At 38.3% G+C, this 25,268-nt stretch overlaps 2 protein-coding genes across 4 annotated transcripts; one reads left to right on the forward strand and one right to left on the reverse strand.

Moving 5' to 3' along the window:
- Positions 1–85: 85 nt before the first annotated feature.
- Positions 86–9,355, reverse strand: wtap (WT1 associated protein). 3 transcript variants are annotated; one of them, XM_053489148.1, is made up of 8 exons: positions 9,167–9,355; positions 7,852–7,889; positions 6,219–6,274; positions 6,066–6,124; positions 5,772–5,899; positions 4,270–4,448; positions 1,926–2,080; positions 86–1,314 (listed from the first exon to the last, which is right to left on the reverse strand). In XM_053489148.1, exons 1-8 carry the CDS (start codon positions 9,174–9,176, stop codon positions 656–658), a joined length of 1,284 nt encoding a protein of 427 aa, XP_053345123.1. In that variant the 5' UTR covers positions 9,177–9,355; the 3' UTR covers positions 86–655. The 3 variants fall into 3 exon arrangements, with proteins under 3 accessions (XP_053345123.1, XP_053345124.1, XP_053345125.1); XM_053489149.1 differs by lacking the exon at positions 9,167–9,355 and adding an exon at positions 8,557–8,751; XM_053489150.1 differs by lacking the exon at positions 9,167–9,355 and adding an exon at positions 8,434–8,472.
- Positions 9,356–11,671: 2,316 nt separating this feature from the next.
- On the forward strand, positions 11,672–16,798 carry sod2 (superoxide dismutase 2, mitochondrial). The gene is made up of 5 exons (XM_053489450.1): positions 11,672–11,819; positions 13,598–13,800; positions 13,976–14,092; positions 14,243–14,422; positions 16,401–16,798. Exons 1-5 carry the CDS (start codon positions 11,791–11,793, stop codon positions 16,544–16,546), a joined length of 675 nt encoding a protein of 224 aa, XP_053345425.1. The 5' UTR covers positions 11,672–11,790; the 3' UTR covers positions 16,547–16,798.
- The last annotated feature ends 8,470 nt before the right edge of the window (positions 16,799–25,268 follow it).

Here is a 25,268-nt window from a genome sequence, read left to right on the forward strand (position 1 = left end):
TTTCATGACATATTATACATGAAGTTAAATAATCCTGTTGATCTAATGACCAGGTAAATAAATAAAAAAAAAGCTGATGCCAGGGTCATATTAAAAGCCTTTATTGATATTTGGTCAGTACAGAAAATGAATTGAAATCAGAATATGAATCCAACAAGATACATCTCAGAAAAACTACCCACAAATTAAGCAAAAGCTCGTTTTTTCATGGGGATGAACAGAACATGTTTCTTTTTAAAAAGTTCAACATCAAGTAACTAAGGACATTTTGAAGAAATCACCACAAGTAGAGAACTTGCCACCTGACAATCAAACTTTATGGTACAAAAGAAGTTTATGGACTTATTTTAGTTTAGTGAGCAAATTAAGTGTACAGACAGGGTGATATTCAAATAGCCTCGAGCTGCAATTAGAGCACATTTTAAAACCTTAAAACATCAGATATTTATTCTCATGCTGCTCATTTGTTATTCAATTTTTATACTGCTCAACATAATCAGCTATGTAATATTGCAAAATAAACAGGTTATGACTGGAAATGGCTAAAAGAAATGATCAGGTTTTCAATTCCCAACAAAAACTAACTGGCCTTAATTGTGTGGTTTATTTTTGTTTGCAGTGAGTATAAAAAAAAAAAAAAAAAAAACTTGAAAGATTACAAAACGGACCCTGTGGAGGGGTTGGAGGCAGTTGTAGCAGCAGCTGCAGAGTCCAGCCCGTTGTGAGTGGTGTGATGTGCACCTGTTGTCCTGGTGTTCTTGGCAACAGTTGCAGCCTCGTGGGAATCAGTGTTGGAGTCTGTGTCATTTGAGTGCTGAGTCATTGATGCCTCGCTGCCTGTTGGAGAGTCCACACTCTCATAACCCGCACTGAGAGTCCCGTAGCCATCCCCTGCGCCTTGGCTCGCTGCACCCTCCGAATGGTTAGACAGTTTGGTTCCACCCCCGGGGGCAGGGCTGGAAACACAGGGTGACCCTGGATAATCCTCCTCGGCACTGCTTGCCTCCCGGTAAGGGCCAGAGCTGGACAAAGCTCTCTGGCTAGAACCGTTGGAAGGACCGTTAAAGACACGGCCGCAGTCTTTCGTCCCAGAAGAGCTGCCTGAAGGGGCTGTTTCAGTTTCAGCAAGAGGCTCAGTGGCGCTGGAAGGAGATGCGGCAGTCCTGCTCGGACCTGCGCCAACAGAGGTACCCAGAGCTTGGGCTTGCTGAGACAGCTGCTGCTTGGTCTCCCTTAACTGTTGCTGAAGAACCAGGATGGTGCTCTGCATGCCTTCCACCTCTTCATCCAACTGAATGATAAAGTCGTTCAACTCTAAATAACAAAATATAGAAAACCTCAAAACACGCTGAAATCAAACAAGCTATTTCCATTCAGAGTGTATATTAGGTTGTGATGACAAAGCTGTCACATAGAAATACGTAAAAAAAGAAAGGAAAAAAAAAAAGCAAATTACATAAAATAGCCAGTTATCCTATCCAGTGATGCGTGTTAATTTTGTTAAATAAATAGTATCTTTATAGTCAGACATCTGATCTTGCTGTGACATTGTCCCAAATCAGGTTAATTCCAATATTTAAAAGGTTCACATACCACTTCCATATAAAGCCTACAACCACTTATTCCTGAGATATTGCTATAAAAATAATCTGATGCGCATGCAGACTGACAACCCACAAATAGTGTGTTTATACTTAGGGTGTGTGATAGCTTATTTATTAGGGCTGCACATTAAGATTAAATAATATCAATAAAAAACATGGCATTTTAAACTGTGATGTCACTACAATCTACAATTTAATACTCGAATGCATTTATCACAGTTAACACCAAGTTATAGCAGATCTGATATTGTTGAGATATATATTTTATATATATATATATATATACACACACAGTAAAAGTCTTGAGGTAGTTTCTCTTACCATCTTGGCTGCTCTTCAGCTCCTCACTGTACTTTTTCTGTAGAGCAAGTTCAGCCTCCAGCTGGGCGATGCGGCCCTGGGACAGCTGTCTGCCCAACTCCTGGTTCTCCTGGATCAGCATGCGACATTTCGCCATCAGCTTCTTACCAGTCTGGCTGCAAGGGAGACAAGGCTGACATCACATGGTGAACAGAGCCATGAGCACAACAAGGACAGCAGGAGTAACTGCCGAGCAGTGGCAACACTGCAGGATAACTTCCATAAAGCCACCATGGTCATTAATCAAACGAGCCAAGACACTCAAATGGTTTGTTGGTGATGAACAATTATAAAGAACCCTGACAGATGAATGTACTGGGCATAAATCAAAACTGAATGCAAAACGCTCCCAAACCATAGATGAACTGATTCAGTAAATTTCTTACAGTAACATTTGACAGGCACCAATTAGTAATGAAAACAGACTCCAAATACACATGGTTTTCCACCGATAATGTACCAGACCTCAGAACATGTACCTAGCATTTTCAGACTTTAAGATCATCTAAGTAAATATATAAAATAACTGTGGCAAATTGTTAAAATCTTGATTTGTTAATGACACTAAAGTACACAGTGCCACACTCCAATACCTACAGTGTCCTGAGAACAAACATAAGGGGCCCAAACTTACCATTAGCTTTTCAATTTCGTTTTGTGAAATTAAACAGTGTTACCACGAGATATATAAATGACAAGTTACTGAATGACTACTGTATTGCAAACTGTTGTAATAAGCACAGGCAGAAATACTGATGTAGATATACTCTTCAGAAACTGATCTCCAGAATTATTTGAAAAGGAGTTTAAATACAATTATTTTTATATAATTATTTCATAGAAAGTTACACTGATGTAGAAAAGCTTGAGATATTCAGTGTAACAATTTGTCAAATACTACATGCTTAACAGTAATGATTTTAAACACAACTGTGTTAGACCAAACCTTTTGATCAGAAAAATAAATTAGGTGTTTGGATTATGGAGATGAAAAGAATGTTTTGGCTGAGATGATAAGCAGTGCAACCATCTTAACTCTCTTAAATATTTATAACCTTAATTTAGATTAAGATAAACAATCACCTAAAGCATTAAACGTAATGGTGAAGCATTAAAAACAATGACACTGAAGTCCTCTGTGATGGAAATATTTTACAATAAAAACACCTGTTGATAAAAGTATCGTCCTTACCAAACAGTCTAAAAATGCACGTATAAACGATAAAATGTTGGACCTAAATATTGCGATCAAACGACACATCAGCATAGACATACATAAAAACAGCTTTAGTAATTACCTCTAAGACACATGGGCATTCACATTGAAATAAAAAGAAGCTTGCACCTGCAGCAGTGTATTAGCAATTCTTCACATTTTATCACATCCTCACCCCAAGTGAGGAAAGCCAATTGCCCCCCCCAACAAAAACACTGCTGTAAGTGCAAAGAGCATTTCCAAGAACAAACAACATAAACAAAGCAAAACAATATAAAAACTATGAACACAAAGATAAAGAGGAAAGGAAAAGTTAAACACTGTACCGTCTCTTGCACCAGCGAGATGGCTGTTAAACACAGTCTCTGTAGACCACAGGGTCTTACTCTTTCCCCAAAGCATTACATCATTAGAAAGGCTCCTCCCCAGAGTCTTATGTTCAATAAGTCCTCTCATTGTATTACATCACTCTACTTTCCCCCTCCCCCAGGGCGTTTTTAAATTCTTACCCAGAGTCTTAACAGTTCTACACTGGTGGGAGTAAAAGATAGAAAATATGCATGTGCAACATATTCTTTTGGGGGTCATATTTTAAACGTTCAATCAGTAATTTTTTTTCTTTTTTTTTTTTAAACTACAGTTCAATCAGCTCCAGAGCAAACGCCTTGCTCAAGTCTCTCTCAAAGGCCGCCAACGATTTATTAGAGCAATCTGTCTAACATAGGCTGCTGGGGGCTGGAAGGAGGGGTTGTTTCCGCTGTGACCACCTCTTCAGGAACAGTCCCGATTCCTTCAGGCCTCTGTACCATGAGGGGGTGTGGGGAAGAGAAAGCTGAAACAGTGTCACCTGACCAAAACTGGCTTTTCAGTTTCTGTTCTGTTTCATTTTTACATTACAGTATGATAATAGCAGCACAGAACAAGAGAAAAAAATGTCTTTCTGTGTTTTGGCTTTTAAGTCTGAGTCTCGTTGTGAGCATAGCATTTCAGTCTTCCCCACCATTATTTGCACTCCTGCAGTGGAGAAAGTGAGGGGGTGAGTCAGGAAAGTCTTGACTTTTGTTTGGAGGGGGAGTTATTTTAGTTTACCTATCAGGTGTAAATTTCCAGGCACTCAGTTCATTTTGGGCTTGCTCCAGTTTGTCTTTAGTCTGTTCCAGTTCGGCCTTCATTTTAAGGAAAAATAAGTTGATGGCTGGGTCCACCATGGAGGATCTCAGTTGAGCCACACTGGGTTGCTGCACTTGCTTCAAATACTGGATCTGCGTCTGAAAGGTGACAAACTGTGTTAAAACCCGAATCAACAGAACCAAAAAAAATAATAATTACAAACTTTAAATGTTTTATATCAGCAATAAGACCAAACCCCGAGCAATTTAATAGATCATTACAAGCAACAAATATGTAATAGTTGAAAACTCTAATTTATTGAATTGCCTCCAACAATACTATATTAAGTGTAATGAGAGAAATCAATACCAACTACAGGGACAGAAAAAAACTGGGCATTAAAACTGTATTGAACATCTATGCTACACTAATCACTAACAGTGATTCTGTTAAAACTAAAGATAAAAAAATCTATTCAGTTATGAATAACAATTTGTTTGTGTAGTAATTCACATATTGCCACACTGACTCCAAAAATCTATTTTTGTAAAACTATTTTTACATTTATAATAGTCATGAACCAGTTGATCAAACCAGTGACAAGAACTGGCTGATATAATCCTAGGTATAGTCCTACGGGTTGCTTACTCTGAACTATTTACATATATTTATCCCATGTGGTAGGAGTGAATTATTTGCCAAGTTTGTTTAAAAATAATAATTACGGCAGATGACAGGTACATGACATGTTAAATCGGCTTCATTTAATTACTCTAAAAATTTTTAAAGGTTAAATTGTAACAAAATCAGAATATAGAATCAGGACATTTATAAATCGTAATTTTAATTTAATTGGCATCTAGGTATTGTGATACTGTCTTAGGAGGTGACTGGTAATTCCTATCCCTAGTTTTGGCCACTCAAAATGATGACTGTAAAACACATACACACTACAGTATAATATTCAAATATACACAAAAATGGGATTAGTTTGTTATATACAGTGCTGGTCAACTGCTTCATACAAAAATATTTCCTTATCATTTGGCATTGAAATCAGCTCCAAACTGGGCAGGGACAACAAAGGACAAGCTATATCTCTATCTGCAAGGTCTGACAAATAGGACAGCAGCCTGTTTCCTTAAAATGAAATAACAAAGAACCAGATTTAAAGAAAGTTATGTTTTAAAGGCAGGAGGAAAAAAAATCCTTGAGTTTTGAGATACCACTGTGCATGCTTTTGGGTGCAAAAGGAAAAAACAGCTTAAGCTCTACAGCATCTGCTGAATGGTTGCCCTATTGTATATATGTGCCTTGTAAAAAGTCAAACAGAACTTTGTATAAAATACTAGGTTAATAAATTTGCACTTGCACCTCTTACACCCACACATGTTTAGATCACCCTGCAGCTAATTTCGTTTGCGGTGGTATAGATGTTCCTAAACTGGAATTGAAAGAGACAGAGAAAGTGAAATACTTACTGTACACTCCTGCATTTCCTGTTCTTTTGTGGCCAGCCTCATCACCAGGATGTTCTCTCTGCGTGCCGACTCTTGCTGTTGCTGCTTTAGCTTCTCCTCAGACTCTTTAAGACCAGTCACATCATTGGCTATGGACATAACATGCCATTAGTATAATGTCTGACAGAAACACCCCACCAAACCTGAAACAATGCATTGCTATATTGAAACGTTAAAAACTTCTAACACATCATGTCAACAGTTTAGTCTGCCTCCCATGAACGTGTGCAGGGCAAACTACCGATATTTACTTACAATTCAAGTCAGCATATTTTGCTTCAAGCACCTGGACGTAGGCTTCATGCTGTTTCCACCTGAGATTGTTGAGGAAAATATTTAGAATATATTCACTTAGGTAAAAGCGATTCACAAAAGGAACTCCACCAAATATAATGTAATCTTCCTTACCTTGCACACAGCTCCTCTCTGGTCAGGGTCTTCATGTCGGATTCACTAAGGCGAACCTGAATTAAAATAAAAGTGTTATTTATTAGGCGACAGCGGTAGCAGTGTTTGATCACTACAGTTTAAATGTCAAACAACTGATTAATGATGATAATCCTCTGAAAGCCGAGTGTAAGGTCACATTGGCATTTAAATGTATTTGCATACTTCAAGTACTACACAGGCTATTGCAAAAACTAGGATGTAAAATAAGCTAAGTATTAACATACTGAAACAAAATACTTTCCTAAATAAAACTATTGAAATACTGCAGGGTAAAACTGTATTAAATATACCTAAAGAAAAAACCCACCCTAATCTGTATATAAACTGTTGAGAATTACCATAACTTGCAGTGGTGACCAAGATTTATTTTCTAATGCAGCAGAGTTTAATAAAAAAAAAAAATTTTCATGAACACACTGCACAAATCAACTACCTTCTGACAATGGCTGTGGGATTTGACCTTTACTTCATCTTCAAAGAGTGCTTTATTTTTTCATTCTGACAAACATGCATCTTTGCAAACCTTCAACTTTGCTGATATAATACTAACAATGTACTTATCACCTCGTGGATTACCAACTAGCCAGGGCAAAAACCTCTGCCATAATATAGAGCATCCAACACTTACAGACACACGGTGAACCTAACGTTTAACAGATTAATTCATATAATCAGCTGTGTTTGAGCAGATTATTCACCAAATTGTGCTGGACACTGGTCCTGTACGACTGGAGTTAAAGATCCCTGATGGCTATAGATCTATGATGGATATCACCATAATATAATTAAGATGAACTGCATGCTGTAGTCATGCTGCTACACAACAAGTCTAAAAACAAGAGACTGGTCTAGAGCAACCAAAGTTTGGCCAAATATTTCATTTTTGGTTATTGGTAACACAGTGGTGTAGTGTTTTGCACAGTGGCCTCACACCTTTCAGGGTCAAGGGGTTTAATTACTGTCTTAAGTTTGAGTGCACAAAGATATGCAGATTAGGCTAATCGGTGTTCTCACATTGCCAGGAGTGTGTGTGTTTGTGTGTCTGCCCTGCAATAGACTAGCACCCTATCCAGCTAGTCGAATTATTCGATTAATAAAAGTCAGCTGGATGGAGCATGAAAGGCAAAGACTAACAGCTTGTTGTTAGTGTAGAAACAGTTTGCTGGAATTGCACGTTATGGAAAGTTACGCAAACTGTAAAATGTCCCAGAGCTCTTATAGCAAATATCAGCATTTTTAAACCTCCAATCAACTCAGCAGACCAGCACTAACTTGAAACATTAATTGAAAACTTTGAGTAAGAGAAAAATAAAGCTCTTGCTATTTTAACTGTTTTTAGAAGCTAAAATGAAACCAGGTACTTTGACTGTAATTTCCCCCCCTCAAATCAAACGACATTGTACATGAGCAGCCAGGCAGTGTCCCCATGTGAGATCACTGCAGCACACATCTCTCAGGGATAACGTCCTCTCAACACATCACCAGCTACAAAAACTAACATCAGGATTTCTACATAGGTCACAAATATCACAATGTAACACTGATTTCAGGGGGGACTTTTTCTTTAATTCTACCGCTTCAGTTTTCTCACCTTCTTCGGGAGAGGTTCTTCATTAGTCATCTTGATCTCTGGAAAACAAAGAATAAAAATAAATCAGTATAATAATAATAATAATAATAATAATAATAATAATAATACACACTCATATGAGATACAGCCTCAAAAAAAAAGCCATCCGCAATCACGATTTCTACTTTGTCAGAATGGATGAAATGGAGGAGATTGTGTAAGTTAATGTAGGCAGAGCTGAGCATGGATTTACTCCTTCACACTTTCTCCGTGTATGATAAAATTTCTCTTAGCTATCTGCCTCCAATAAATGCGTTTTGCATTGATCTACAAAACTAAAAATACTATGCGTGTATGTCTGATCTCCTCATCGGAACTGAAATAAACCCGCACTGAGCTGAGACTACCCACGGTATAAACCAGGCGTTAGCGTTAGCATTAGCCGTGGCATGGCGCTCACTCTGCTGCAGGCAGGCGGATGAGCAGCCAGCGAACAAACACGCAGATTTATTAACGTTTTCACACACCCTCCTGCCACTCCAGACACAATAAATACAACTTTTTCTGCGCAGCCTGCTATATTTCAGCCAGATCGTGAGCTACCTGTCGACCTCGCGTTTTTTATCCGTTTCTTGCTGTCACAAAATGGCGGAAAGGGAAGAGACTCTCCCTGTGAGAAGCGGCGCTCTCCTCGAAAACAACGCCAACACACAGTGGGATACTTACACGCCCCTGAATTAGACCAAGACGACCAGGTTTCCTCTAAAATGGTTATGACTCCGCTCCCAGTCAATTCTATTAGCGTTATTAAAAATATATTTATATGTATATATATCAAGCTAATTTTCGGTTCAGAGCGAACTCGATACAACCGCCATCACTGGGAGGATGATGTTCCGCTACCAAGTGTCACACGAGCCTACTGGTTGCCATGCTTTGTCCGCACGCGTTTCTCGCCGTATCCTGCGGTCTGATTGGCTCTTTGCCGAGGGACTGCGCGCGAGCGCCATCTATTAGCCAATCATACTACAGGGGGCGGGTTCAGTCTGAAAACCGACTAGGTAAAAAAAATAGTAAGAAATATAACGCTACTGGAAGCTAGTGCGCATGAGTGTTGTCTTCAGCCATTACTAATAATAAAAATAAATAATAGCAAAATTCGAATTATTTATGAAATCATGCAAGTTACTGCATAACATTTCTAAACAATATTTTTTTCCCTGTTTACAAGCAATTAGCCGAATTGGCTTAAGCAAAGAAACGAGGTATAAACAGCCCATTCAGTTAATAATCTTAACACCCTGTGTAACATGTTAAATAAATGTTTGGTACACACCATCGCACATTGTACTGCCAGTCTCCTCCACGCTCAGGACACTCACTTCGTCTTCTAAAATAAAACTCAGGATCTCGCAATATACTTTTAAGATATAGTTTGAAAGCAAAAACAGCGCGAAACGACATGAATTAATAATAATAATAAAAAACAATAACAAGCATCAGAGGCAAGGCCGGCTAATAGCAGGGTTTGTATGTGTTTAAAAAAGGAGTCGACTCGCAGATTCCATGTATTGCTAATAGAGAATCGACTCCAAAGAATTAGAGTCGATTCAGCAGATTCGAAAGAATTGAGCACGAGCTGGTTTTGCACGAGCGTCGTGAAAAGAGACACAGCTGATAAATTGGCGCTTGTTATAACTTATAATCATTGTTCTATATTAAAAGACATAATAACACATACATAATAATTCCATTCATTCATCTAGGAACCTGTGTAGTCTAACCAGGAACTGTGGAGGCCAATGGTGATTACCACTGTATATATTCCCATTTTACAACCGTGGTAGGATCTCTGGTCAACAATCATACACACACTATGGGCAATCTGGGAATGCCAGTTAGTCAAATATGCGTGTTCTTAGGCAACTGGAGTACTGAAGGGGAAATCACCAATCATGGGGTGAACATGCAACCTCCGCGCACACAAAACCCAAGGTGGGAATCAAACCCCCGACCCTGGAGGTGTGAGGCTACAGAGCTGGCAAAATTATAATAAGCTTGTTGAAATTTACAATTTATCAGATTCATGTTTCTGTGAGATGCAAAGTGAGCAGTCAACCACTTTATGCATTTCAGTCCTACCTAAATGCACAAAGTAGTACAGTCCACCCAGGTTCAAGCTGAAATTTCAAGGGCAGTTTAGGAGCTGAATTCAGTGTGTAGACGCTAATGTAATTGAGCAGTGCCAAATGAAATGGCGACTATATAAAGCCTAAATCTATTCCATGAAGCTTGATTTAAGATTTAATTATATACTAACATTTAGTGGGCACATTTTGTATAGCAAATAGACTCTAGCATCACAAACTGCACAATTCATATGGAATGACATGTAGCTGCAAGTGATATTTCATATATCATTGACAGTTGTCATTTTTTGTGTATATACAGTACCAATCAAAAATTTGGATACAAGTGTGGATTTATTTCCTACATTCTAGAACAACACTAGAGATTCAAAAACTCTGAAATAACACAAATGACACTAGCTAATCAAGTAACAACAGCGGTCGTTTGTTATTTAAGATGCAAAGGTTAGCTGTTCTGGAATAGTTCTTGCAAGAACAGTATTTGCCAAATTTATCAAGCACCATGATGGCTGTCATGAAACTGGTTCTAATGAGGAACATCCTAGGAAGTTCATTTAGAGCCAACATCCTTAAAAATCACCAACTTATAGCGGCTTAGGATAGCGCCACTATGACCGCTATACAGAGCATAAGTTGCAGACAAATCTCGATATTAACTGTTCAAAGGAGATCATTGCTTGTTTGGATGCTTTCAAAGGTATGTTCAAATATTTGACTGGTTGTATAATATATACACTATAATGCCAAAAGTATTTGCTTGCCTGCCTTCACATGCATATGAACTTGAATAACATCCAATTCTCAATCCATAGGGTTTAGTATTATGTTGGCCCACCCTTTGCAACTTCAACTCTTCTGGGAAGGCTTTTTACAAGGTTTAGAAGTGTGTTTATGTGAATTTTTGACCATTCTTGCATAAAGTTGTGCAGAATTGCATTTGTGAGGTCAGACACTGATGTTGGATGACAGGCCCTGGCTCACAGTCTCCACTCTAATTCATCAAAGGTATAATATTGGATTCTGCGCAGGCTAGTGAACTTAATCCACACCAAACTCGCTCATCCTGGTCTTTAAGGACCTTGCTCTGTGCACTGGTGTGCAGTCACAAATCTAAATGTAAAAAAAAAAAATATCACAAACTTAAAGATCTCATTGACTGCCTTTAGCTTTGATTATGGTCCACAGTGCGATGAAGAATTCATATGTGAAAATTATTCCTCATGCTTCAAGAACCACACTTTTAAAACTTGAAATTAGCTTGATGTGCTTCTGTTGTACCCATCATCGCTCTTGTTGAGGGTCAATCTGAACTCATCGTTCCACATGATTTCTTTTCCACTGCTCCAAACTTTATGCTCCAAATTTAAGTGTTTTTTTTATCTTGATTATTCTCACTAACAAGTGGTTTTCTTATGGACTTTCTTATGGTTAAGTCCCAGTCACATTGTGCATGTAGAAATGCTTTCACGTTTACATAGTTCTATAATGTTCATGCACTTAACTAACACCTCTAAATCTGAAAAACGTCCCTGGAACTTTATTACAGTACTTGCCTTGTTGGGAGAAAATTACATCAAAATGTTGCTAAATAATCCTCCTCTTTCTTGGTGGCTCCGTTAAAAAGAAATAACTGTGTGGTATGCTGATTGGCCCGTCACTGGTGATGTCATTGCTTACGTCACGCGCAGGGAACCGACACAGGCCTCTATAACGACGCTCCATTTGGCCCCGCCCCTTCTGCCTGACCCAAGCTTCGGAGCTCCAGAGTCCTACCTAACAGCACTAGTGTGTAACTACAAGACGTAAGAGCATGCTGTGTAGAATTGGACATATTCAAAGGTAACTTTTATGGCAGAGACTCAGAGTTGCAGAAACCCTTTAACAACTCGGTGTTGTGCCTAGTTAAGCTAAGTGCTAAATAAACTTAGCCTAGCTAGCAGGCGTTAGTAACTTGTTAGCTAGCCATGCAGTAGTTTGACCCATAGCTGTGGTTCATTTCGCATAATTAGTGTCTGACTTTTGTATTTCGATTTGTTGTTGAAGTGTTCAGTTGCTCATGTAGGTCTAGATTAACCGTCTGTGGCTGTGACAGGCTTGTACCTCGTGATTCGTTTTGCAAAGTTAAATGACCTTTGTAATGCAACAAACCTCCATTAATACTTATGGTTATTAGTTAACAATATAAATTATACATTTAATAAAATAGGTTCAGAACCTGAATAATGTTTTAGTATAAGTGATATAATGGTAATCTTGCTTGGCTTGAGTGTCAGATATCTGAGGACATGGTGCATGGTTTTTATAGGGTTCCACCTTGATATGATCTTAATGTCAGCCCGTCCTATTGGCTGATTCTGCTCCAATAGCTGATACTCACATGCTTTGTTTTGGCAGGTTATGCAAACTCATGATGGCAGCTTCAAGTCAAGCTTGCACACAAACTGTGCTGTGTTAAAAAAGTATTTGGCCAAAAATGCAATTAATTAGTATCCAAATACATATTCTTCAACATGGAATTGGTCCCCCTCTTACAGATATACCCGCTTCTATTCTTCTCAGTAGGCTATCCATGAAACTTTGGCGTGTTTCTGTGGGAATTCCTGCCCATTCATTCTGTAGCGTGTTTGAGGTCAGACAATAATGTTGGACGAGAAGGCCTGGCTCGCAATTTCCTTTCCAGTTCACCCCAAAGGTGCTCGATGAGGTCAGGGTTCTGTGTTAGGGCCAGTCAAGTTTTTCAGAATGAGAGAGTTTTTATTGGCAAGTACGCTTGCACATACAAGAAATTTGTTTTAGTGACAGAGCTCCCAGAACAAAACAAATGACAAGACAAACAGCACGATCACAAAAAAAAGTTTACAACAAATGAAGAAGTTTTTTTTTTTTTTTTTTTAAGAAAAAAGTTAACATAAAATGGAGTAGGGTGTCAGAAATTTTAAATAAGTTACATAAGTATTTGTGGTATTGCACAGTATATTGTACATATATTTATTCACAGTAAGAAGAATGTTTAGCTGTTCATGAGGTAAATTGCCTGGAAGAAAAAAAACTGTCCTGGTGTTTCGGTGCTCTATAGCGTTGACCCGACGGCAAAAGTACAAAGAGAAGTTGGCTTGGGTGTGAGGTGTTTAAAGAATCAAGTTAGATGTTTTCTACATATGTAATACATATGTTTGAAATCAGGGAAAGAGTTTATGCTCATCTTGTGTATTTAGAGTTTTTAATTAAAATAATAACCATTGGTTTTAAGTTGGCACGGTGATTTATTGGTTAGCACAGTGCCTTGCACCTCTTAGGTCCATGGAGTTTGCATGTCCTCCCTGTGCCTGGTGGGATTCCTCTGGGTACTATGGTTTTCTCTCACAGTCCAAAGACATGCAGATTAGGCTGCATGTCTTTGTTCCCAAATTGCCTGCAGTGTGTGAATGAGTGTGCCCTGCTGTGCATTGGCATCCCATCCAGGTTGTACCCCACCTTGTGCCCTAAGACTCCAGGGCCCTCCGCAACTGTGTATACAGGCAGTATATTGTAAACCATGAGTGAGCGATTTTAAGTTGCATCTCTAATCGCCATTACTTTGCTTCTTTTCTAACGTTTTAAACCGTGAATCACATTAGGTGTGCAGCTGGGTTAAATCCCTTGCTGGGCATTGCGGCCTCCAGACAGAAGCACACACTTCCAGATCTGCCTTATGACTATGGTGCATTGGAGCCTCACATCTCTGCTGAGATCATGCAGCTTCACCACAGCAAGCACCATGCAACATACGTCAACAACCTTAATGTTACTGAAGAGAAATATCAAGAGGCCCTCGTTAAAGGTAAATTTAACAGAGTTTATTCGACATGCTTTTCTTCAGAAGTAATTATGATATTAAATATTTGGTATGTTATTTCCTTCCCTTGATTTGGTGAATGAGAACCTGTTTTGTAATAAAGTTGCAAGTTGGCTGCCTCTTGTCGTCTCAGTCCCCTGTTAATAATCTTCTCCTACAGGTGATGTAACAACACAAGTGTCACTTCAGGCAGCTCTGAAGTTTAACGGCGGTGGTCACATTAACCATTCCATCTTCTGGACAAACCTATCTCCAAATGGTGGAGGAGAACCAGAGGGTCAGAGATGCTATATACTTGATTTTACTCTAAATCTTCATGACATGTACTTTACAGCACACTTGTTCTCAAGCTGTAACACAGCTTATGTTCTCTGGTTAAAGCTGAACAAAATATAAAGAAATGCATATTGTTGGATAATTCCCATAGGTGAGTTGATGAAAGCCATTCAGCGTGACTTTGGCTCATTCGAGAAGATGAAGGAGAAGATGTCCTCTGCCACTGTAGCAGTTCAAGGATCAGGGTGGGGATGGCTGGGCTTTGATAAGGACAACGGGAGGCTGCGAATTGCTGCATGTGCAAACCAAGATCCTCTGCAAGGAACCACTGGTAAGAATATATATATGTATATGTACACAATACCGTTCAAAAGTTTGGGGTCACTTTCTAACTCCATGATGGTTTTTTTATTTTTATTTTTATTTCTTTCTACATTGTAAAAGGAATGCTGAAGGCGTCCAAAAAAAGCAGTAATCTCCTTTGAACAGTTGATATTGAGATGTGTCTGCTACTTCTGCTCTGTAAAAACTTTATAACGCCTCTAATCATCCCCTCCTGGGATGGCCTTCATGAGAAGTGTCATTATGGTGCTTGACTGATTTTGCGAATACACTTGACAATACTTTTCTTGCAAGAACTATTACAGAAAGGCTGACCTCTATGTCTTAAAATAACTTTCTGTTGTTTTTGTTGTTGTTACGTAATTACCTAATTCCATATGTGTTATTTTATAGTTTTGAAATCCCCAGTAATGTTGTAGAATGTAGAAAATAAATCAAGCTGCTCAAATCTGGCCCTATATAAAAACTTAATTCCCCACTGGCTAAATCATGAATAAACTGTGATTATTAATTTCCTACAAGTCTACCGGAGCCTTCAATAACTACCTGGACTCCATATTAACACCAATTATCACCTGTTATAGCTGAACTGCCTGCCACCTAATCACCTACCAGTATGAATGCAGATCAATATAAATGCTCTCTGTTTCACCCAAATGAGGATGGGTTCCCTGTTGAGTCTGGTTCCTCTCAAGGTTTCTTCATATTGCCATCCCAGGGAGTTCTTTCTTGCCACTGTCGACCCTCTTGCTCATCAGGGACTATCATAATTCTTTTGATTGTGTAAAGCTGCTTTGTGACAATGACAATTATTAAAAACTTTTTATTTTGAATTATTAACCACGTTAGTTTCGAAAGCTGAATTAAATTTCACTTGCCACACCAAGGGCTGATTACATCTGATCATGTAATCATGTATTTAATGCATCTATGGCTGATCAGCCATACACATGTTAAATGTCAAGTCTCGAAGCACACTAAAAGATCTTGCATCATGCCGCAATCTAAAAAAATTCAAAAATATGAGAAACTACGACAAGTAAATAAGGCATCAGTCAGGAAAGGGTAACAAAGTCATTTATAAGGCTTTGGGACTCCAGCAAACCACGGTCAGTGCCATAATCTAATCTGACCAATTAGAGAAAATTTGAAACAGTGGAGAACCTCCCCATGAGTGGTCAGCCAACCAAAATTACTCTGGGAACACAACAACAACTCCTCAGGAGATAAAAGAACTCAGAACAACATCTAAAGAACTGCAGGCCTCACTTGCCTCAGTTAAGGTCAGTGTTCATGATTCAACAATAAGTCTTTGAGTACAATAAGTACATTGCTTTGTACGTTTAGGACCTGGATGATTTGCCATAACTGACGGAACCATGCATACTGCTCTCCACGAGAAAATCCTGAAGGATTTGCAGCAGGACAGTGATCCAAAACACACCAGCAAGTCCTCCTCTAAATAGCTCAAAACAATCCCCCCCAACCACCCAAAAAAAACGGATTGAGATCATTAAACAGGAGTTCATGCTCGAAAATGCTCCAGTGTGGCTAAATTAAAACAATTCTACAAAGAAGAGCGAGCCAGAATTCCTCCACAGCGATATGACAGAATCATTGCCAGTTATAGCAAATGCTTGATCGCAGTTGTTGATGACAAGGGGGCAATTATTTTTTTTACATAGGGCCAGGCAGGTTTGGGCATTTTTCTTAATGAGTGAAATCATCATTTAAAATCTGCATTTTGTATTTGCTTGGGTTATCTTTGTATACTATTAAAATTTATCTCAATCATTTAAGTGTGACAAATACACAGGAAAAAAATCTCAGATGTAGGAAGCATTTTCCTCATTTTTACAGTCTCTCACATAAAGCAGGACTGTACAACACATTGAGAAACTGTTTAACCCATTTTCCTCAGCTAAAGCCCTCTCTCTTTAACGTTTGCTTTCTATCTTTCTTTTAAGGTCTCATCCCACTGCTTGGCATTGATGTGTGGGAACATGCATACTATCTTCAGTACAAAAACGTCAGACCTGACTACGTTAAAGCCATATGGAACATTATAAACTGGGAGAATGTTAATGAGCGCTTTAAAGCTGCCAAGAAGTAAAACCATCACCACTTAAAATTAAAACATTTTTTTCAAAATGCACAAACACAACACACTGTGTAACAAATGTCAAAGTCTGTACTTAGGAGAATAAAAAAGAGGTGTGTGAAATACATTGTTGTTGTTTTTTGCCAAAACTAAGGCTGTCTGTTAAAGTTTCTCAGAAACTTAATTCAGTAGAATGATTGTTGATGAAGATTGATGTATGATGCAAGTTTGATTTCATTAGGTTTAATTAAACCAGTAAAACAACTTGCTACTATTGTCTTTTTTTTTTAAGTGCTTTAAAAGAGATGAGTTAAACTGTAACATCAGTGTGGGACTGCTCTAGTGATCTGTTATGTGATGGGTGTACAAAAAACTCAACATTTGGACACTCATTTCATGCCTCAGACCCAACTATCATGAGAAACAGAGAATAAACCATGATGTCAGACACCCTGAGTTATGACCCATATGCAGACCTTTGTGACTTAATCATACTAGTACTCTAGTGATACTTGACTTGTATAGTTAAAAGGGATTATGTTTTGTCCAGAGGAATTTATTATCAACGTTAAGCAAGGACTATATCACTAAGCTCACTTTGGGTTTGGGGGGGATTTTAAGTATTTAATGACTCGGTTTTTTAATTACAGTATATAGAAAACACACTTGGGTGTTAAGCATTATCACTCTGAATAATGTAAGGATTATGTATCAGAAGGGGGCGCTGTTTACAACTGTTTGTCTCCTGTTCCCATCTATTGGTGCCGTGCAAGTAAAGTAAAGACATTGTTGGAGGGGAAACAAATCTACAACATATGCAGCTACGATTAATACAGCTGGCCTTAGATGTCTGCCTAATTTATTTGTCTTGATATATAATGAAGTAACCTCTGTGTTTGTTTAATGTTACAGTGATGTCTTAATGCACTTAAGGTTTTTACACTTTTCCCAATCTACTTCTGTGTGCCAGTTTAGATATTGTCTCAGTAAGTAAGAGATAGAGAGAATGGGTGGAGGAATTTTGCTCTGCCCTGCTTTAACTAATAAGGCCCTTTTCTCACTTCAGTGTTAAAAAGAACTACTTTTAGATGTTTTATTGGAGTTTTAACAGAAAATGACCAAATAATTTCCAGATGGTTGGTGCACAGTGAGCCAACTCACCCCTCCATCAACAATTAGAGCATGTAGATGGAAATCACATCTTTTCTTCCCATTTTTGTACATTAATTCTTTTGCTTAATTCTAATGCTTTTGTTTTGTAGTGAGGCATGCCACGCTTTGGTCCTGCAGCACAGGTTTCAGTTTTTGGCTTTCTTAGAAACATATCAGGCTTCTTCAACAAAAGGAGCAGAAGTGTCACTGATTGGTTTAGACAGCTTGCTTATTTGTGTGGGACGGGACCTCTTTTGACTGTTTAGGAAACAACTGCATCATGTTCAAATTTAAACTTCAGAGAAAATGAGACTTTCTAATTACATGATAGAAAATGGCTCAAGCAGGCAGCTTCAAAGGGACCTGTTGTCCGTGGTACGCATTCACTGGAGAATTTGGCCTTTTCAGCTAGGTTGGATGCTTTTCTTTGTCCTGTGATTTTGGTTATAACATGCTGCAGAAGTGCAGTGGCAAGATACATTAGTATAACAGACTTGACACTAAATGGGTCAAGCTGAAGAATCTTAGGTGTTGTAGTTTATTTTTTTCATCATTCTATATGTATTTCAGTTCCTTAAAGTGTACCATGCTCATCTTCAGTAAGTGGTTTCTTTCCATTTGCACAATAATTCACACCTCTGGGCAGTTTAGCTTGGACAGACCAACTACACCTGCAGGTTTTTGGACAATGGGAGGACACCAAAGAACCCAGCGCAATAATCCACAAAAGACATGAAAAGAACTAACAAATCACCACATGGGCAGTAAACTCCAGTTGTGTCCCATAAGCTCTAAGCAATTTTGCTATTTGCAGAGATGCAAAAAATAGAGGAAATACAAAACAGATTACCTCATAATTTAAATCAGAGCATTCAGATACATTCAGCATTGATCATTAACAACTGGAAAAAGCTGTATTACCATGACCTATCTAATATTGTGTAACTCTGACCCACAAAGGCCAGGTCTCCCAAGATCTCTGAAGGTGTACTGTGGTATCTGCCGCCAAGCCATCAGTAGCAGATCCTTTAAGTCCTTTTTCGAACAAGTAGCAACAAGGAGCCTCCATTCACCGGAGTTGTTTGTCCAGCACATCCCACAAATACTGAATCAGAATAAAATCTGGGGAATTTGGAGGCCAAATCAATGTGGAAAAGGCCTTAATCTCTCTGAGGATACTGTTGCCAAGAGGGAGGTGTACTTCATTGTATTGTATGAATTTGTATTGGATTGTATGTCCCAGAGTAAAATCGACAAGAATGCCAGGACCCAAGGTTTAAAGGTCACCTTCCCCATTACCGCATGGTCCAGTTTTGGTGCTCGTGTACCTATTGCAAGTAGTAGTCAGGGAAAAGCCTGGATACTCTGACCTGTCTGCTGCTGGGCAGACCCATACCACAGCTAGCTGTGCTGCATTGTGTGTTCTGACACCTTTCTAACATGAACGTCTGTAGTAATTTGTGCTATCGTAAGTCTTCTGTGAGTTCAGAGCACACAGGCTAGCCTTCACTTCCTGTGTGCATTAATCACATTTGGGTCAATTCAACAATTGGCATTGCTGCAAAGCAGCTTTACACAATCAAATTAATTACTGAAGTTTGTATGAAATGTAAATATGTATAAATCAAATGATAAGATTGTCTCTGTTGAGTAAGCCGAGGATGACAATGACAGTGGCAAGGAAAAACTCCCTGAGATGGCAATAGGAAGAAACCTTGATAGGAACCAGACTCAACAGAGGACTCATCCTCATTTGGGTGATAACGGATAACAGGGATTGATCTGCAGTCATACTGTGTGTTAGGAGGCTGGAAGTTCAGTATAACAGGAGATGTGTTTAAGTTAATATGGAGTCCAGTTCGTTATTGGAGGATCAGGTAGACTTCAAAGGATCAGGTCGAAACAAACTTCAGTCCTGAACTATCAAGTAAATGAAAGTCGCGAGTTCTCCGAGAACAGCTGTTATCATCTGCTGAGGCCAGGACCGTCTTTGTGGAAAAGTGGAACCGTCACCAGTCACCACAGGCATCCCAAGCAGACCACACAGGGCATCCATGCGATGAGATCTCTAACCTATAAATATGAGATATTTGCTTTTACCTCAAATCAAGCCATTGGACACCGGCAGAATGGTAAAAATGACTCTTTACTCTGAGAGAGAGGAAAAAACCTCCAACAGTAGCCTTTATCCTGTTTAAACCACTGACAGGCCTTATACCTCAATAGTTAAAGTTATTTTTATTCAGTAATTCTTCCAAGCTTTTGTTTTCTGTAGCATGCCTCATTCTTTACCAATCACTATAATTACTATTGGCCAAAATCCTGTTGTTGTTATTCCAGTTAGAAATGCATTAAACACCCCGACTAGATGCCCAAGTACTCCTCTTCAAAATCATTCATTCATTCCAGATTTTATTTTATTTATTTTTTTACTGCATTTGGATCTAGGTTTTGATTTGATTTTGTCAATCATTCCAGAATTCATTCTATAGTGACTACGAATTTTTCCGTCGGCTCATTACTATGATGAAAACTGAAAAATGTTAAATGTCTCTGTTATGTTCAAAAACAGATCTGTACATGGATTTATTAAAGGCTAGAGACCCATCTATTACCATATTTATAAACAATCTATCATTATCAATATCAACATCAGTAGATATCAATATATCTAAACTATTTCTTACTTGTTTTTGCATTAAACATATATTTTAGAACTAGGCCCAAAAAGTTCTAGCTTGGTCTCTTCAGAGTAGCACATTTTGCTGTCTCGGTCACTTTATTAGGAATACCTGCACATTCATGCAAGTTTTCCAATCCACCATGTGGCAGCAGCACAATTTATATATATAAAAAAAAAACATGCTATACATCAGGTAATGTTCATATAATAATAATAATAATAATAATAATAATAATAAAAATGAATGTAAAATGATTTGGTTGGGCTGTGGCTTTTGAAAGTCTGGTTTGAATATTTCGGAAACTGACAATCTACAGGGATTTTTTAGGAGTGTGCACAGTAGCCTTAGTAGATTCCTGCTGTTATAAGCTGCAATTTCCATAAAAAAATCTCTCAACTCAGCATTAGAATGAACTACCTTTTAAAACTTACAATAAAGTTAAAAAGTAAAGAGAATACCAGGATGCATTACTTTCCGCCTGCTTCAGTAATGACTCCAAAAGCTCTTTTATTCCTGGAACGGAAAATCAGTGGAAAAATATCTGTTCTGAATATGAAGCATATTTAGATTTTTTTTTACCCGTTTGCTCAACCAGCTGCGAAATTTCTCTGCTAAAGAATTGTATGATTCTGTAGGACAAAAATAAACCCCTGAATCACCACAGCCAACCTCTGCATAATCTGGAGTAAAATAGTCGGTTGATTTATTGGTTTCTGGAATAGAAATACATTTTAAAGACACTTACTAAAGCCTCAGCACATGATTCTGCTCAAGAAGGAACTACAATACCAGACATATTTTTATAGTATACACGTTATCAGCTATCTTGCCCATTCTCCCATTGTGCCTAAAAGTGAGAAAGCAACTATGTTAGTACAATTGTTCTTTGCTTTCTGTAGATAAATAAAAAGACAATGCTACAATACTACCTAAAAGTGAAGTAGATTGTATGGAAAATATGAATCAAGGACTGCACTGGCATTTGAATTATTATAAATTATGGGTTGTTTTTTTTTAGATGGTGTGGTATGGTGTGGTGTCGGTGGGGGCAGGGGGGGGGGATTTGTATTGACTGGTCACATGGCAGTGGGTTTGGGTTGTTCCACAACCGAGGACCAGCAACCACAGAGTCTCATTGTCTCACTCACTTGGATCAATCTCTCATGTTTTCTTCCGTGCAGTTAAAGCTTGCGATATAATCCCTACAGATTTAATCATGAGGGAGAGATGAGGCGGATTTGGCAGCCTTTCTGAATCCAGCATGATCCAGTTAGGATAGTCTCAATCACCGAGTGTAGACAGAGGGAAATGAGAAGGAAAAGAAAATGGCATATACACTGGGAAGATGCTGAAATAGGATAGCATGGTTCCCAAGATGTCTGTCACACACACAATTCTAGCATTCTGCCAAAGAAAGAGCATTTCATTTTCCGTTTGAATCTATCATAAGGAATAGTTTAAAGACACCACTCAGGTTAAGGCGGTGGTTATAGCTTAAAAATGTAATGGATAAAGACACATCCTATGTCTTGTGGTAAAAAGGAGCTGCTCTATGAGAAGTCTCAGTTGCAGGGCATGTAGAGTTTTTGTATTTGATGAGTAATGTTTAAGTGGAAGTTAACTTTATATCTTTGAAATGGCTATCCAAAGGGTTTGGAAAATCTGTCTGATTTAATTTAAAATGTAGGTTGAAAATCTAATCGAATTTTTCCTCCAACATTATTTAGAAGGAAATGAATATGTTTTGGTGTAGTGGTTAGCGCTGTGGTCTCGTACCTCCAGGGTCAGGGGTTCGGTTCCCAACCCTGTCATGTAAGTGTATGGTGTTTGCATGTTCTCACTGTGCTGGTTGGCTTCCCTTTGTCTACTCAGGTCCAAAACCATGCAGGATAGGATGATGTTTGTTTCCAATTTTCCCAAAGTGTGTAAGTGTGTGTGCTTGTGTGCCCTTCAATAGTTGGGCATCTTGTCCAGGGTTTACCCTGATTAGTGCTCCTAGTCCTCTGGGATAGGCTACAGACCCTGTATAGATAATTTATAATCTAAAAAAAATATTATTACCAATAACTTTAGCCATCAGAGCACAACTAAATGAATTGTGTGTAGTTATTATTTTCAACTGATAAAGTCTTTTAAGATCAGCCACAACACGAACATCACCCCCAGGTGAACTGAATACCATTGATTATCAATTATATACAAGTACGGCGTGCTGTGTATGGGGCAAGGAATTCAAGGTCGTCGATCCAACTTCAAATTCTGCAGACCTTAATCCCACTGAGCATCCATGGGATCTGCTGGACAATCAAGTCTGATCCAAGAGGCCTGCACCTTGCAACATCTTACATCCTGCTGCCAGAACCACAGAACAAATTTAGAGGTTTTGTGAAATCATATAGCTCAAGGTTAGCTATTTTCATGGTGCAAGAGGAACATTCACAATATTGGGAAGGTGGTTTTAATGTTATGGCTGATTGGTGTATAATAATTTATGATTCTTGTTTTAAATTCGGCCCAGTCAAGCACAGATCCATTAGATCATCAAAACACAGAAGTATCCTCTAACACACAGATGAATCTTCAATGGTGAGAGAATGATGACGTTTTGTGGCAAGGTACAGTAACGATGTTCTATTATATTAATCACACATGTTTGTTTTATTCAAATGTAGGGCAGAATTATGAAGGGGATGGATATACAGTAGCAGGCAAATAAAAATAAAAAAAGCAAACTAAAAAAGAAAACACTTAGTCACAGGTTTCCCAACCTGCGACCTGGAGTAACCCGTCGCCGTGCATATTTTAGCCGTCTGCATCCAACACACCTGATTCAACTTACAAGCTAGTTAACAAACCTTCCTGGTTGAAAATGGGTGTGTTTGAGCAGGAAAAACTTTCAAATATGCAGGACATTAAGCACTCCAGGACTAGGGTTGGGATCTTATGCACTAACCTAATAAATCAAAGATACCGGATTATTAATTGTAACATTCCTGAAAAAGTAGCCGTAATGATTTGGCTTATGTCAACACATTGGATCCATCACTTTGTCATTCTTATTATCTACATAATGACACGAGTTGTTTCCTGTTCTCTCTGGCAACCCAAAGCAAACATCTGTCCTGGACATGAGAATAAGTCGAGGTGGCTTTTGTGGACGCCAGAGACAAATACACAAGTGCAAACAAACCATGAATACATTTGTTTATAACACAAATTAAATTTTTAGAATAAAATGAACATAAGATCATGATAAAATAAGTCATGGTGATGATAAAGCAAAAAAGTGCTCTAGATGATAGTGTAGATTGTGTGCAATTAATAGATTATGTAACATATTGTGTAGCATTTTTGTATAAAATTGACCACTATCAGTGCACTAAGCACTGTCGTGCACCTCCAGGGTCTGGGTTCGATTCCCGGCCTGGCTCGATTCCCATCTCTGATGATGGGATGATGAGTGAGTGAGAGTATCAGTGAACTAGATGTGATCTAGAAGTTTATGTTGAGTTCAAATTTTTTTTCTATTTATTTTTATTAACATGCTGTTGATAAATGTTACTTACTGTAGATGTGGATGGATGGGTTGTCTCCCATCTAAAATCACATCCAGCTGTCACTGCTCCTAATTAGTCATTCTCTTTGACACACACTGGAATTTCTGGGTAGAGCACATTTTTATGTCTATTTTTTTTTAATTATTTTTTATTTTATTTTTGTAAGTACAAATTCAAACAATATGTGTAACCTTGAGGTGGATACATGCACTAGAATTTAATTAGTATTAAATAACAAAAACTGAAAATGTCTTACTTACTCCCATTGTATTTATGTCCCGTAGGAAAAATATTCTGAATTCTGATTTATTTCACAACTGCGAGCTAATTCAATGCAGTTGTGATGATTTATTTTTAAATTAGTGTTTTTACTTCTAAGGTTTCCTCTAACCTCATCACTCTTTGTTTATTCCTTGCAATTACAAGATAACACTGCCTGCCTAAAAAAAAAAAAAAGCACATTCTAAGATTTAATTTGACAAAGCCTTTAGCTTTGATTGGTGACCAGTTCATGTATGAAAATGATTCCTCATGCTCCTGGAGGCACTTTTTTATGTAAGTGCTAGAATATACCAATTATTCCAGAAAAAAACCCTCCATAGTTGTGATTCAGTACAGTCAGGTAGTCAGCTGACTTAATTTTATTGTCACATAACGTTGGTGAGCCTAGACCTGACCAACTAAAGCAACCCCAGATCATAACACTGCCTCCTGAGGCTTGTGCAATGGCCACTATGCAGGACGGGTGCATCGCTTCATGTGTTTCCCTCCTTCCACTGGTGCACCTGGAATGATGCAATCTGGAATAGGCTCAATTTGGACTCATCAGAGCACATGACCTTTTTCCACTGCTCCAAAGTCCAATCTTTATGCTCCCTAGCAAATTGGTGTTTGTTTTTTCCTGAGTAGTCTTATTAACAAGTGGTTTTCATAAGGCCACAGAACAGTTTAGTTCAAACCTTGTGAATTCACATTGTGTGTGTAAAGACTCTTACTTTTACTCTTGAACATAGCTGTTATTTCTTTTTTCAACAAGCATTTAAAAATTCTAAAGCCTATTTTATTCGGTGTGAAGTTGGTGTTAGTAAATGATTGAATGATTGTCCATCAGCAGAATGCAACATCAAGTTTTAAAGGATATATTTAATGATAGAAACTTCAAAGCAATCGTGTAAGTGGCTTTGGATAAGAGCATCTGCCAAATGCCTTAATGTAAATCTAAGTTTTCTTGGATCACAGTCATTCATTAATTTTTTTCTGACTACTTTTCTTTGGCAAAGTTGACGGTTCAGAATTGTCCTTCCAGGTTTTAATAATGCATTGGACACTTCCTAACACAAT

Source organism: Clarias gariepinus, chromosome 27 (genome assembly GCF_024256425.1).
Source record: "Clarias gariepinus isolate MV-2021 ecotype Netherlands chromosome 27, CGAR_prim_01v2, whole genome shotgun sequence".
NCBI classification, from domain to species: Eukaryota; Metazoa; Chordata; class Actinopteri; order Siluriformes; family Clariidae; genus Clarias; species Clarias gariepinus.